General features: G+C 35.4%; 2 protein-coding genes across 2 annotated transcripts; both read right to left on the minus strand.

Moving 5' to 3' along the window:
- Positions 1-6979: 6979 nt before the first annotated feature.
- Positions 6980-9190, minus strand: LOC149256999 (GDSL esterase/lipase 7-like). Its single transcript, XM_089368846.1, has 5 exons — positions 8866-9190; positions 8634-8761; positions 8292-8537; positions 7797-8055; positions 6980-7714 (listed from the first exon to the last, which is right to left on the minus strand). The coding sequence occupies exons 1-5, from the start codon at positions 9095-9097 to the stop codon at positions 7491-7493; spliced, it is 1089 nt and encodes a 362-aa protein (XP_089224972.1). The 5' UTR covers positions 9098-9190; the 3' UTR covers positions 6980-7490.
- A 5363-nt stretch (positions 9191-14553) lies between these two features.
- Positions 14554-15193, minus strand: LOC149257000 (GDSL esterase/lipase LTL1-like). Its single transcript, XM_089434065.1, has 3 exons — positions 14962-15193; positions 14737-14864; positions 14554-14640 (listed from the first exon to the last, which is right to left on the minus strand). Exons 1-3 carry the CDS (start codon positions 15191-15193, stop codon positions 14554-14556), a joined length of 447 nt encoding a protein of 148 aa, XP_089290191.1.
- Between the last annotated feature and the right edge of the window lie 721 nt (positions 15194-15914).

Consider the following 15914-nt stretch of genomic DNA (forward strand, 5'->3'; position numbering starts at 1 on the left):
ATTTTAAAGGAAAAATCCTAGTCACTCACTCACGGATTACTTAACAAGGCACTCACAGGTCTTAAAACTTAACCAATTAGGATTAAATTAGGAGCGGTGACACTAGAGATGTTAGTAAGAGCTAACATATTTTTAAAAATCATGGTGAAAAAATATTTTTAAGGTTGAATTTTGAAAACATTATTTAATGGTATAATTGTAACGGTTTTCAAAATTATTTGTAAAAAATTAGCAAGACCTGTATTTGTTGTAACTGTTTCAAAAAATTATTGTAAAAAAATAGTGAAACATATATTAGTTGGAAGTATTTTTTAAAATAATTGCAAAATATTAGTGAGACAATTATCCACATGGTGAATTCTTAGACTTAGAAGAGTTTTTTGGTGAGAATGAGACAAATGGTGTTAAGGCTGAAATAAGACATCAAAATTTTGGTCCAATCAAGTGTCTACAAATTAATTTTAAGATTATAATAAAAAAACATTATTTAGTTCTAAAGTTTAACATTAGGTTTTGCATAAGTCGTTAAACTCATTGCAATCAAACTGCAAATCAATTGTTAGAGTCATGACTGGGTAGGGACTAATAATTAAAAATTAGAAACACAAAATCCAATAATGATAATGTAAATTGATCTCAACCTTAAATTTATTAAACATTAATAAATAAATAAAATACTTTATCAAAATTGAAAATATTGAAATAAGATAAATAATAATAATATCCCATTAGGTTAGGCCAAACATACGTTCTGCACCAGGAGGCATTTTCAACCAATATAAGAGCCCTGCCTGTTGGGTGTGGAGCCTGATTATCTTCTTTATTCAGAGGTATCGTCGCGTTGGACCCCAATTTGTAATGGGTGGCAACACCACCCATTTAATCGCAATTAAGCGGGTCTGGGAGGGGAGGGAGGTGGGGGTGACAACGATTTTATGAACACCCCCCCTTGCGGGGGTTTATGGGAAGCGCCCCCGAAGCTAAAAATTGATGTAAAATTTCCTTGTAAAATACTGTAATTTCATAGTCAATGTGGGTCGTTCATTAGGTGGATGATTTGACGATAGAAGTTGTGTTAATTTAGGGGTTTTTTCCCTAGAAGGTAACCCTCAGTTTATATGAGGGAATTGTATTACGACTGTATATGTGTATTCTGAGTGAGAAAGAGAGAGGAAATTGTGTGAGAGTGAAGAGGAAATTACAACAGATTTGTTGTAGGTTGTATCTCTTCATTTTGTTGGATAATATAAAGGGAATGACTGGTTGTTTCTCCATTGGACCCATCCCAAACTGGGTGAATCACGTATATCTGTGTCTCTCTTGTTTTATGCATTTTTTGTGTTTTTGTTTCTATAATATTTTATGTGTACCATTGCTCTGTAATATATATAATTTTCTAACAACTGGTTTCAGAGTCAAAGACCTATTTGGTTGATAAAATCGCATGAGAGAAGGGTTCCTGGTTTGAGTGGGAGAAATGACAGAAGATGGTATGTTTAGGGTTGAGAAATTTAATGGCCAAAACTACTAGCTGTGGAAGATGCAGATGGAATATTATCTATATAAAAAAGATATGTACCTACCATTGAGTGAAAAAAAAACCAACGAGTATGACAGACACATAATGGGAGATTCTCAGTAGAAAGACACTTGGAACAATATGACTATGCCTAGGGGCATCAGTAGCCTTTAATATTTCAAAGGAAATGACAATAGAGAGCTTAATGATGACATTGACCAAACTATATGAAAAACCCTCGGCCTCAAACAAGGTATTTATTATGAAGTCTTTATTTAATATGAAGATGTTAGAAGGTGGATTTGTTGCTGATCATTGAAATGAATTTGATACGGTTATAGTCAATTAAGTTCTGTAGGGGTAAATTTTGATGATGAAGTTAGGGCTCTATTATTTATGTGCTAATTTCTAGAAAGTTGGAATGGTTTAGTTATGGCTATTAGTAACTATGTCTCTAGATCTAGTACTTTAAATTTTGATGATGTTGTCAGTGCAATCCTTAGTGAGGAAATGCGACAGAAAAGCTCTGGTGAGACATCAGGTAATTCTTTGACTGCATATACTAGGGGAAGAAAAATGGAAAGAGGAAAGAGCGCAAGATATCACAATAAGTCAAGGAAAGGCATATCCAAGTCCAGATCGGGGATAGTGTGTTAGACATGTGGGAAGAACGGACACATGAAGAAAGATTATAAGTCTCGAAAGGGAAAAGAAGGAGACGCATAATAAGAAAAAATCATGAAGTGAATGTGACAAGTGATGTGTTGCAAGATGCTTTGATTCTTTCATTAGAAAATATTATTGATGTCTGGGTGGTATATTCAAGGGCCTCATTCCATGCCACACTTGATACGAAACATTTTCATGATTATGTTTGAGGAGATTTTGGGCAGGTTCATTTGGGTGATGATAAACCATGTGAAATCATTGGAATGGGTAAAGGTTTCATTAAACAATAAAATGAAAACCAATTGATATTGAAGGAGGTAAGGCATGTTCCACATCTGAAGAAAAATTTAATTTCAACAAGGCTATTGCAAGGTGAAGGTTGTGTAACTACTTTTACAGATAAAACTTGGAAGGTCACTAAAGGAGCCTTGGTAATAGCAAAAGGATAAAAGGTTGGTACATTGTATTTATGTAATGGTATTTCCAATTTTGTTAATGCTTTAACCTCTACAAGAGGAGATACAACATTGTGGAATCATAGGCTCAGGCACATGAGTGAGAAGGGGATGTAGATTCTTCACTCAAGAAATTTGTTGCCAAGTTTGAAGCATGTTGATTTGGATTTCTATGAGAATTGTGTTTATGGAAAACAAAAGAGAGTCATATTCTCAAAGTTGGGAAAGAAAAGAAGAGCAAAAAATAAGATCTTGTGCATACAGATGTATGGGGACTTGCTAAGGTATCATCTCTCAGTGGATTTCGCTATTATGCTACTTTTATTGATGATGCAATCAAGAAAACATGGATTTATTATATTTGAAATAAATATGATGTATTTGATACTTTCAAGAAATGGAAAGCTAAGGTTTAGAATGAGGCAGGAAAAAAATTGAAGTGTCTTAGATCAGACAATGGAGGTGAATATTGTAGCAAAGAGTTTGATAAGTACTGTTCAGAGCATGGAATTCGCAAAGAGAAGACAGTTCCAGGAACACCACAAGAAAATGGTGTGTCGGAAAGGATGAACAGGAAAATCATGAAGTGTGCAAGGTGCACGATATTGCATGCATGATTTCCTTTAAAATTTTGGGCAGGTGTTGTAGATATTGTTGTTTATCTAATAAACATAGGGCCTTCAAGTACCTTGGATGGTGGTATTCCATGGGAGGCATGGATAGGTAAAAAGGTAAACTACTCATTTTTAAAGACTTTCGGTTGTGAAGCCTTTGTCCACATTAATAAAGAAAATAAAACAAAGCTTGAGGCAAAATCAAAGAAATGTACCTTTATTGGATATGTTGTTAATGATTTTGGTTATCGCTTATATGATTATGAAAATCACAAAATCATTAGGAGTAGAGATGTCATATTCAATGAAAGGGTCTTGTATAAGGATCAAATGTAGGAAAAGAAAATAGAGAATACACAGTGTTTGATGAGATCACAAAAAATGTAAAGGTGTCTGAAAATCAAAATGATCAACAACCACAACAACAACATGCACCTCAAACACCTAAAAGTGGTCTTAGAAAATTTATCAAGATAAGTAGACCCCCTGAACAATACTCTCCTTCATTATATTATGTATTTTTGATTGATTATGGTGAATGAGAATATTATGAAGAAGCAATGCAGGTAGAAACCAAGAAGAAGTGGGATCTAGCCATAAAAAAAAATATGGACTCCTTAGTACATAACCAGACTTGGGACTTAGTCAGGTTGCCTGCAGGTAAAATAACATTGCAGAATAAATGCGTTTACAAGTTGAAGGAAGAAGTTGGAGGTAGAAAAAGGTATAAAGATAGAATTGTGGTGAAGGGGTTTGCATAGAAGAAAGGTACAGACTTTGATGAAATATTTTCTTCTGTTGTTAAAATGACTTTAATCAGAACTATTTTAAGTCTAGTAGCAACACAAGATTTCCATCTTGAGCAGTTAGATGTAAATATGGTCTTTCTCCATGGGGATTTGGAGGAAGAGATCTATATGCAGCGGCCGCAAGGATATGAGGTCAAAGGGAAGGAGAAACTAGTGTGCAGGTTGAAGAAGAGCTCATATGGCTTAAATCGGCTCCAAGGCAGTGGTATCTAAAATTTGACAGGTTTATGTATGAACAAGGTTATACTAGATGTCACTTTGATCATTGTGTTTATCTCAAAACGCAAAATGGTGGCAGCTATATTATATTGCTATTGTATGTAGATGACATGCTTGTTGCAGGGTCTAACATGCAGGAAATAAATGTTCTCAAAAGAAACTTGGCAAACTCATTTGCAATGAAGGATTTGTGTGTTGCAAAATAAATCCTTGGTATGAGAATAACTAGAGACAGGAAAAATTGCAAATTAACATTGTCTCAAAGTGAGTACATATAAAAGGCGTTGGAAAGATTTAAAACCAGTTTGTACACCTTTGGCTAGCCATTTCAAATTAAGTAAAGAGATGTGTCCCAAGACCGGGGAAGAGATGGATAACGTCTAAAGTTCCATATGCATTAATAATTGGAAGTTTAATGTATGCAATGTTCTATACAAGGCCTGATATTGCACATGTAGTGGGAGTTGTAAGAAGGTACATGAACAATCCAAGAAAAGAACATTGGATGGAAGTGAAGTGGATTCTCAGGGATTTGAGAGGTACCACAAATCAAGCATTATGCTTTGGTGGTTCAAACATTACTCTACAGGGATATGTTAATGCAGATATGGAAGGTGATAGAGATAACAGGAGGAGTACCACAGGGTATGTGTTTACTGTAGGTGGAATGGCTGTCAATTGGGTTTCAAAAATGCAAAGTGTTGTTTCACTTTCAAACAGGGAAGTGGAGTATGTTTCTGCTAAAGAGGATAGTAAAGGAATGATTTGGTTGCAAAGGTTTAAGGATGAATTGGGTAAGAAGGAGGAGATGGGCAGGTTATATAGTGACAACCAGAGTGCCATTCATCTTGCAAAGAACTCAATAATACATTCCAAGACTAAACATTTACAACTCAAGTACTATTTCATATGGTCAGTGTTGGAAGATGGACAGTTGATGCTGAAAAAGATACACACTAGGCAGAATCCTACAGACCTGTTAAAAAAAGTTGTAACCAGAGAGAAACTGAGATTTTACTCAGTTTCAATTGGTCTTCAAGTATGATGATGAAGATGAGAAACAACCAGGTCCAAAGTGGAAGCATTGTCCAACAAATAAAGTTGTGATGGAGTTGCTATAATCTGTCTCCAAGTGGGAGATAGTTGGGTGTTGAGCTTGATTATCTTCTTTGTTAAGAGGTATCGCTGTGTTGGACCCTAGTTTGTAACGGGGTGGCAACGCCATCCGTTTAATCTTCGTCAAAGGGGTCCAAGGGGGGCGGCAACAATTTTATGAGGCCCCCGTGGTGGGGATTTGGGGCAACGCCCCCGAAGCTAAAAATAGATGTAAAATTGCCTTGTAAAATATTGTAATTTCGTAGTCAATCTAGACCGTTCATTAGACGGATGATCTGACGGTAGAAGTTATGTTAATTTAGGGTTTTTTTCCCTAGAAGGCAACCCTCGATTTATATGAGGGAATTGTATTATGATTGTATATGTGTATTCAAAGTGAGAAAGAGAAAGGAGACTGTATGAGAATGAAGAGGAAATTACAATGAATTTGTTGTAGGTTGTATCTCTTCATTTTACTGGATAATATAAAAAGAAGGATTGATTGTTTCACCGTGAACGTAGCCCAAACTAGGTGAACCACGTATATTTGTGTCTCATTTGTTTTATGCATTTTTGTGTTTGTGTTTCTATAATATTTTATTTGTACCATTACTCTCTAATCTTTATAATTTTCTGACACCACCAAGGTAAAAACTTTATTTACTTTTCTAACAAGTCAATGACAATACCACTAACTCAATCCAAAATATTATGAGTTACAAATTATAAATCCTTAATAAATAAACAATTATTGTTATTATTTGTCCTAAATAAGAAATATAAATATTATTATTAATATTTTTTTTTAATATAATGTGACGAAAATGCAATGACAGGTGAGTGTTCTATACAAGATTCCAAGAGTCACAAGCCTCCATTGTTCCCTCAACCAGGGTAATAAGATTCGAGGGTTCAAAAGGCTTCAATTTTCCCTCAACTAGGGTCATTGGATGAACCTTTTTAGGAATCGAAAGTGTTGAAAAACCTTGGGAACTTTTTTTCAAAAAGAAATTAGTTCGAATTTGTTAGGTCTATAATGATATTAATTATTTTGACTGAATTTTTGGAACTTATTTGAGTCCATATATATGTCATCTACCTTATGGAATGATATTTCATTGACCAGAAGAGTTCAAGAATCTTGCCACTCTGACGCAGCCTCAATCACGTATTAATGTCATGGAATTTAGGGTTTTTATCATATGCGATAAAACATGAAAAGACAATACCACGACTTTTTGAAAGCTTTTCTGGCGGTTTTTCTGGTCCGGCAGGAATTTATTGGAATCGCAAGTTTGATCGCTAGTTTCTGCACAATGAAAGCGTCCCAGGTGTTTTCCACGGTGCTGAATCCAAATATGCAGTTAAAAAACCATTTTTACTGCAACAAATCAAGATTTAACCTCAATTTCTTCCGCCGGATTCCGTCACCGAAATCTCCAAAAAATCGCATTATAGACAACTCCATTGGAAAATATCGTTTGACAATAACCCGGCTGCAAAGCTTTAAATTCTCTGCATCATCGGGTGTCGTATCCAACGGCCCACACCCGAGCATGCCGGGCATATTTAAAGCTCTGCAGCCACGAGCATTACGGTTCGAATCTCAAATCTCCGAATATTCACCTGATGCCTATTGCTAGTACGGATTCCGTGATAATTTGTTTGTATTCACCTGATGCCTATTGCTAGTAAGCAGAGCCAGTTGTATTGCAATGGCAAGTATCGGGCGGACCACCGCGTTTCGTTTAAAGGAAATGCCTGCCCGTGAACACCAATAGGCCCTCCTACGGCTACACAGTACGTTGTTGTCTATGCTTCATGTAACATACAACATTTCGAGTAATATGGCCTCTTCCTCCGCCTCTGGGGATTCCGCTACATCAAATTTTAATTTCAAACTTCTGTGATTGCAGGAGGAAATGAAGCAATCCTAAACATATCTACTAATTAAGTTCACTAATACGCTGATTCAAATTTTTGAATGTCAATTCAACAGCCACGTTATGTAATTATTGACACTCAATATTGTCCATACATCCCCAACAGCTCTAAAAAGGAGACTGGAATTGAAATTACACAGATGTAGACCATTCGGATCTTCTGCATCTTACAATATATTCATTAGTTGCTTGAGATTGACAGGTCTTATGAATTGAGGTGAACCAGCATATTGAGTTGCAGCCAGAATGGCATTAAGGGCTTCTGTGGGATGAAAAGCGTCCCAGAAGACATAGTCTCCACGGTGGAAACACAATCCTGAAATTGGACTACAAGGGAACTCCGCTCTCAAGTGTCCCAGTCCACAGCAGCTCTCATTCACATATTTGAATCCTGCATTCACCACAATCTCATAAATATGACATCTAATAAGAAAACAAATTAGAGAGTGGAGAAGCATATAATATAGACCCACCATGTGCAGATGGATTGTTGATTATTTCACTGAAGATGGCGTAGTTGTCGCTCAGAACAAATCGTGCGTCAGAAAACTGATTCTGCAATTTATTTCTCACCATATTTTCCAAGCCTCTGTTTAAATCTGAGATGATGCCATTGGCGTAACCGACGCAGCTACAATTATCGAGATTTTCTAAACTAATCATCAAAGGTGTGCAGCCTAAAGGTCCTAGATTCGATATTAGAAATTTTCTCGCTCCCAATTCATATATTTTCTGCACCCAAATATTCCATATTTAGTAAGTTAGGGTTTTATAGACAGGTGGTTGGGTTATTCTGAGAATATATATGTAGGTGAGAAAAAGTTTTTTCATCGTTATAAAGTTTACATTTTATATCAGAAATATTTAGTTGATAATTATGCTATAAAGTATTGGGTAAACAATGAAATTCAACATTCACATTCGACCAATAAAATTAAAGTCGAGACCAAAAAAATTAAAGAACCTACCTTGAACTGATCTCCAAACCTTCTGAGGAGCAGCTGTTGATATTCGGCAGCGCTATAGAGCTGAGAAACTTTGGAGTCGCGGAGAAAGTAGTTAGAAATGTAATCCAAGCTTCCAATGTTGATGTAAAAGAGAGCTTCAGATATAAATTGATGAGAACTTTCGGCTTGAGGATCCATCATGGAAGCCAACTGTGTCTTAATGTCTTCAAAATATTCGATCTGCCTGTCGAAAGGAGTCCTACCAATCTGCAAACCAGTATTGCATCAGAGTTTTTACATTTACAGTACTTGCAGGAACATAAACATGAGTTACAGAAGTAGTCTAGACTCGACTCTACTCACATATTTGTAGCCAGTGGATGGAAGAATTCCAGAACCTCCGGAAGCAAAGTTAACCCCTCCGAGTAAATTGGTCCCATTTGCCTGGGGATCTAAATAGGGAATTGGAATTGATAACCCCATGATTTGGGCTGCAACCAAAATGAAAACACAGTTATTCGATTGACTGCAGAGATGAAATTTCACAGAACAAGAAAGAATGGAACGAAAATATATGAAGGTTCAAACTTCATACCGAGAAAATCAGGAACAGTTCTACCATTGCAGAACCTGCCAGTGGGGAAGCGATTAGCGAAGTCGATGCCATTGTACCAGATGTCGGCCCTGGCAAGCGTGGTGATGTGGTTGTTGTTGCCTGTGTCCACAAGCGAATCGCCGAAGATGAAAATGCAAGATGCAGAAACAGCAATTAATGAGTGCATCATCACCACCACTGTAACAAAAATTGCAGATGGAAAACATGCCATACTTTTGTTATCAGTTATCACTCGAATTATGGAAGGAGCACTCGACAGAGAAATGCAAACAAAGACTCACGAGAAACTGTCTACTAAATTACTAATCTCGTGGGTGCTGTCATTTGTTGAGGTATGATTGCTTTAATAGATGCTAGTGCAGAAAAAGGTTGCCTTGGAGACTGTGATTATCAGAGTCACGTGAATGCCGGTCTTCTAATTACGATGGATTATGATTCGTAAAAATATTAATTTATGCAATGCGTCTATCATGCCCTAAAATTATAAGCGGTGCATTTCCAGTCAGCCATCACGTGGTTCATATGATTATAAATTTAAATGGAATAAACTTTCACATCGACCATGGGAATAATTAAATTATTCAATTTAAATGCCGATAATTTAATATTTTAATTATGTTGCTATGCCATTCAAATGGTCTGGTAACTTAGAATTTCGGGTAAATATTAATTCCTAAAAATATTATTATTTTACTTTTAAAAAGTCGGTGTAATCAAATTATATTTATTTATTATTTATTTATATATATATATTTTAAATTTGGTATAATTTTTTTTGGTTAGTCAAAAGGACATTATATTATTATGAGTAATATAAGTTGCACGAACTTCTTAGCTTCGTTACATTTAGAGGGGAGAGTAAGGGGTGTCACAAATAACAAAAGATGCAACTATTATTTTTGATAGGCTTACTAGCCTTACATAACAAAAAGATGACAAAAAAGACCAAGAACTTGAGATAATAATGTCATGGAGGGTTGTGAGGCAGGTAAGCCGACCCACTCATGCATATGGAAATCGAGGGTTGTGAGGCAGGTAAGCCGACCCACTCATGCATATGGAAATCGATGTGTTCCACTCAGGTCCCCAAATCACTGAGGCAATCATTGAGGCGTATCTAGTTTCAGCGGATACTCTTGAGAAGCTCAAGAGTCTCATTGAGGCAAAATTGGATGTCATTAAAGTAGGCCACCAATTTGTTCCAGTCTTCATAACAATGCTCTCTCATGATGTCTAGGTTGGCATCGAGCCTCTCAGTTGATTTGTAATGGTTTCCAGTGAGGTTGGAGCTTCCACTCTACCTGGCGAATGCTCGTGAGCTCGAGCGGCCTCATCCACCCGTTCTCTGTTGACCGCATCCTCAAAAGCTAAGCTCAAATCGCTAATTTGTCATCTAACATGGCCCTAATGCCCAACTCCATGACAGGGATGCCCATGCTGGCGGGGCATGGCTAGCCACTCCTGAATACTGCCAATTAGAATGACCATAGAGGATACAACCTCCCAGAAGGAAACAACCACCTACACACACCCAAGAAACCACAAATAATGCCACACTCGCCTCGCTTTGGCCTTACAACTTTGACCAAGTAAGGCCACCCAACAAGTCTGCATAATTACCACTTCGCTGAAGCCCCTGGATGAACCTATTCCTCTATCAATCCTCAGCCATAATAGGGGAAGGCTAGCTATAATTCTATACCCAAAAGCACACAACCACATTCCCGATAGCTCACTCAATACCTCAACATACACAACCAGGAGATAGATAACAAGGAAATTATAAACTTCCCCACTACTAGAAACACCCCCTCCTTCGTGGAATTTGCTAGAGGGACACGACAAAAGTTGGTGCCACCGTAGACCCTAATTGTATGTAAGAAATGTGTCTTCAGATAGAAAGTGTTGCCACAGATAGGGCTACTTCCTCCATAGGGAAATGGGGAACATCGACTTACTAGCCACCATCAACAACAACAGCACAGGGGAAGGCCATAACCAAATGTGTACAATAACCTCAAGACCGTCGAGTACCCACCGGCCTAGAGCAACCTTCCTTCGGCAGCACCCAAGGTTCCACCTTGCATAACCAACCTTAACGCCCCAGAGAGGAGAGAAACCTCCAAACGAACCAAGATCCCATATAAATGCACAAAAGCCCATCAGAGAAGCCACAATACTAGAGTCCAAACACTCCGTAGAAGTCCAACTACCCAATGGCCCTCACAATTTTGCTTGGCCTTTAACACTCTTGTCCACCACCCTACATGATGAGTTCATCACCCAAGATACAACAATCGTTACACTGTCACTGCTACATAATATAACAACCAGAGGTGGGTATAGAGAGTTCAACTGATTGCCGACTCGTCACATCACCTTATGCTTCATAATGCCTTCACCTACTGCGTGCCTCGTGAGGCAAACTCCGAGGTGGTTAGTCGTAGTGTTTGTGCACCCACATCGGGGTAAAAAATTAGTATAATTAAATTACATTTGTTTATTTATTATTTATGAATATAAAATTTATGTGAAAAAAAATTAAGTATTTTTACAATTTTTAATTAATAAAAAGTTAAAATTTTTTAATGAAATTTTAATTTATGGAAATGATTCAAGTATCTTAAATTAATTATCTTTATTTTTATTAGGTTTTTTTTTTTATAATAGTTGGTAATTATCTTGTTTTCTTAACTTTTTTATGTCTTAGTGACATTTTTATTTAATCGTTTATTACTCATTCTTGCTTCTATTTTTATTTTCCTTCCTACGATAGCCAACAATGACAGTATTCATCTTTTGTGGAAGGGTGAGGAGCAAGCCTCAACATTTGATTTACCTATGAGCATTAGTCCTACATTATTTTCTCTACCACTTGCAATGAGTTCAATGGATGATATGGGTAATAGGATAATGACGTTAGGGTAGAATTCAATACTCTCATGTTAATAAGAGCCCTTCTATATAACTTAGATTGGACATACAACACAACTCAAAGGTTTGACAATTCTCACTACATCAAGGAAGTGCATAGATTGTCAATTTTGAAGTGATTGAATTGTGAACACAAAATTTATTTGACTCCCCTCCACATAAGGACTTTGTGATACACCCATTTATGTGTCCAAAATTTCCATATGTCTTCTTGAATGAAACTTTGTAGGTTTAGCATATGCATTGTGGGTTTAGTTTGGGACCATACATTTTCCACACCACCAATGTTAAGGACTTTCAAACATGGTTCTAAGATCCCCTGTCTCCATTCAAACTTACTTAATCATTGGTTAACCCAACTGCCTGATTTCTTCTAAAACCATTGATTTAAATTGGATCTTTTCACCTTGCATTATTACTTCATTTCTTCATCGGTCCATTTAGGTCACACATCTCGAATGGAAGGATTTTGGTCCCAAAACCTATTGGAAGGATGTGAGGTAACACTTCACAAATTTGTTATTGTGATACTACTTTTCCAAAGTTCTAGCTGACTTCTATGAGTTGTTCGAACCTTCTTCTACAACATCATATCCTTCTGCAATTGTCCAAATGCATTTGGTGTCACATAGTTAACTAATGATAGTCCTTTCTCTTCTTCTCCATCCAATGATGATGATCCATACATGGAGATGTGCTTGACATGGATGAGTTGTCACTGTGTAGTGATTTCAAATGGTCCTTATATAAACGAATTCAATGTCTTGGTTTCCCCTTGCGATTACTCGCCACTACGAACCCAACTTTATCTACGACATAGAGTTTGTGATGAATTGGTCATGGTGGATTTTTATGTTTCTTGGTTCTTCTTGAACTGCTCCTCCACCTTTACATGAATTTGCACCATTTTATTTCATATTCATACTTTTTTTCCTATACTTCCTTTTCAACTCCTAAACAATTGAACTAATTTCACGATAAGATGAATTGATATCTCCTTCCATCAGAACTAATGTTTCCATTTCTTCAATCCTTGTGCTTTCACAAAGACATACAATTCCTAATGACACAAGGTATTTCAACATTTTTCATAAAACAACTTGAAGTAATAAGGGAAATAACCATATAATGACGAATCCTTACCTTAAATATAATGTGCTTTGATCTATATAATAAAAAGATTGAGAAAAACAAACAACACTTTATTTTTCAAATGAGTTAAACACATAACGTTGTTATTATAAAATATTATCATATCTAATAAAATGAACAAAAAATGATGTTATCATATCTAGTGTAAAATTTAATTGCTAAAATTTAATGAAATTTTTTTTAACTAAAAATAAAAATAACTAAAGATAAATTTAGTTAAAACAGATAAATATCTGAAACCTCCTCTTCTCTAACATAACCAGCCTCTAACCACTGTACAAATATGGCCAACGCAGAAAAGCATGCCAACTTAGTTTATTCACAACTTAGTTTTCATCGGACATATTCAGTAATCGGGCGTAAAGGCTGGTTAGGAGTGAAGTTGGATTAAAATTTTTATCATATATTTAAGAATCCATGCCTATGAAATTTATTTTTAATAATAAAAAGAAAAGTTAATTTATCATATATTTAAGAATAGATCCCTATGAAACATATTTTTAATAATAAAAAAGAAGAGTTATGAGTTATATATTATGGTTGCCTTCCATTCAATATAAATTGAAAGCAACTGTAAAAAAAAAGTTGAAGAAAAAGTAGAGGCTAATGGAAGTCCGGAACATGTATGGAATAAAATGCACATTTTATTCAATATCAACCTGAGAATTCAGCATGAACAACGGGTTTACCTGCTCGTTAGAAGAGGATGTGAGGAAAGGTAAATGATTTGGTTTTTTTTTTTCACAGTTTTAATAAATATATAATTACCCATGTACTTTAGATTAATTTTTTGAATTTTAATTTAATTATATAAATATGGTTGATAAATATTTATAAGTATCAAAAGACTTGTTTTATTTAAAGTGGTTTTGAATAACTAAGTCATAATTATATATGTAAATATTTATAAACTTATTTATAGGTATTTTTTACTTATAAATGGTTTATATAGGCTTATATCTTATTACTTTTATTTATTTTTTATCTTGACAATTTAGATAATTAAGTCTTTGGGGCATATGGCGTTGATAAATTATAGTATTGGCCCATGATATTGTAGCAAAACTTATTTAATAGTTAAACATCTCCATAGTAATTTGAGTTTGAAAATTCATAAATAAGAATTTTGTTACATGCTTTTCAAAAATGTATATACGTTGAACTCATATATTATTTCTTTTGAGAATTAATAATAATAATAAATTTAAAATAAAGTTATACTTCAGTTAATTTTTATAATCTTTATAATCTTGACAATTTGAGATGTATTATGAAATAAATGTTTTGATCCCTGTGATGGATTAATCATTTAACTTATATGGTTAAGCTAGTTGTTTTTTTTCAAAAGAAAAAAATCCTTGTAATCTCTCTTATTTATTTAATTAAAACATTAGAGAAATATTTGGATAATACAGTGTGTAATTTTATCTAGAAGTTACACTCCACAAATCACTGATAAAATTAAGGAATCTGAAATCCCCCATGCTAAAAGGCTTTAGGCTCTTGTTGTGTTGTAATCCTAGCTAGAAGTGTTTTCTTACAAATTTCCCACTGGATAGGGTAACGACTCATAATCTCCTGTTAGTCTAACTTCCATGGACTTCTGCCACAGGTTGTGTCAATGGTACCCAGAAGACCAATCTGCTTGTCGAAAGGAGTTCTGCCAATCTGCAAACCAGTATTGTATCAGAGTTCTTACATTTACAGTGCTTGCAGGCGCATAAACATGAGTTCCAGAAATAGTCTAGACTCTACTCTACTCACATATTTGTAGCTTGTGGATGGAAGAATTCCAGAACCTCTGGAAGCAAAGTTAACCCCTCCCAGTAAGTTGGTCCCGTTTGCATGGGGATCTAAATATGGAATCGGAATTGATAACCCCATGATTTGGGCTGCAACCAAAATGGAAACACAATAATTCGATTGACTGCAGAGATGGAATTTCACAGAACAAGAAAGAATGGAAGGAATATATATGAAGGTTCATACCGAGAAAATCTGGAACAGTTATACCATTCCAGAACCTGCCAGTGGGGAAACAATTAGCGAAGTCGATGCCATTGTACCAGATGTTGGCCCTGGGATGCGTGGTGATGTGGTTGTTGTTGTCGGTGTCTGCAAGCGAATCGACGAAGATGAAAATGCAGTATGCAGAAACAACAATTAATGAATGCATCATTACCACCGTTGTAACAGAACTTGAAGATGGAAAACGTGCCATACTTTTATTATCCACGTAGTCTAACGAGGTTGAGGAGTTTCTGGAAAGTTATAGAAATTGTTGGAAATTTCTGGTAATTTCAAACACAAAAGACTGAACAGAGAAAATGCTGTGTTTTCTCCACAGGATCTTTAACACAGGGAAGCAAATTTTTTTTGAGCAGAGCAGAGTTTCTCAGCCAAAATAAACTTGTATTCATTAATCAAACAACAGCTAATACAAATATATTATTCCTTTGCCTGAGGGATTACACCAACAACATTTCAACAAAAATTACTCTATCTCTGCAACAGAGAGTAATACTCTGTTTCATGAAAATTAGCACACTACTGTAAAATGAAACATTTCTTACATTTACTGCTGTAAATGTAATTCCTTCACATTTTACATTCAACAAAAAAAACCTTTACGCTGCTGCATTTTTACATTTCATAAAAAAAAACATTGCATTTCAACACTATCTCTGCAATATATATTTACACTGTTGTGTAAATATTTCCTCATTCATATGCACTGCTGCATATTTCAAATATGTCTTCACTGGGAAAAATTAACCCTGCCCTCTTTTTTTTACCTTCTCTCGCACTGCTGTGTGTTTTGTTGCTAATACAATGAACAAAAAACATTACTCTTTACATATATTTTTAACAATAAAAAAAATATGCCCATACCTTTGTTTTACTCATCCCATACTTCCCGTACATAATAAACTAAAGCATTT

This window comes from Pinus tabuliformis, chromosome 6 (assembly GCF_031772625.1).
Source record: "Pinus tabuliformis cultivar Carrire ecotype Pingquan chromosome 6, CPIR1, whole genome shotgun sequence".
In the NCBI taxonomy this organism is placed as follows: Eukaryota; Viridiplantae; Streptophyta; class Pinopsida; order Pinales; family Pinaceae; genus Pinus; species Pinus tabuliformis.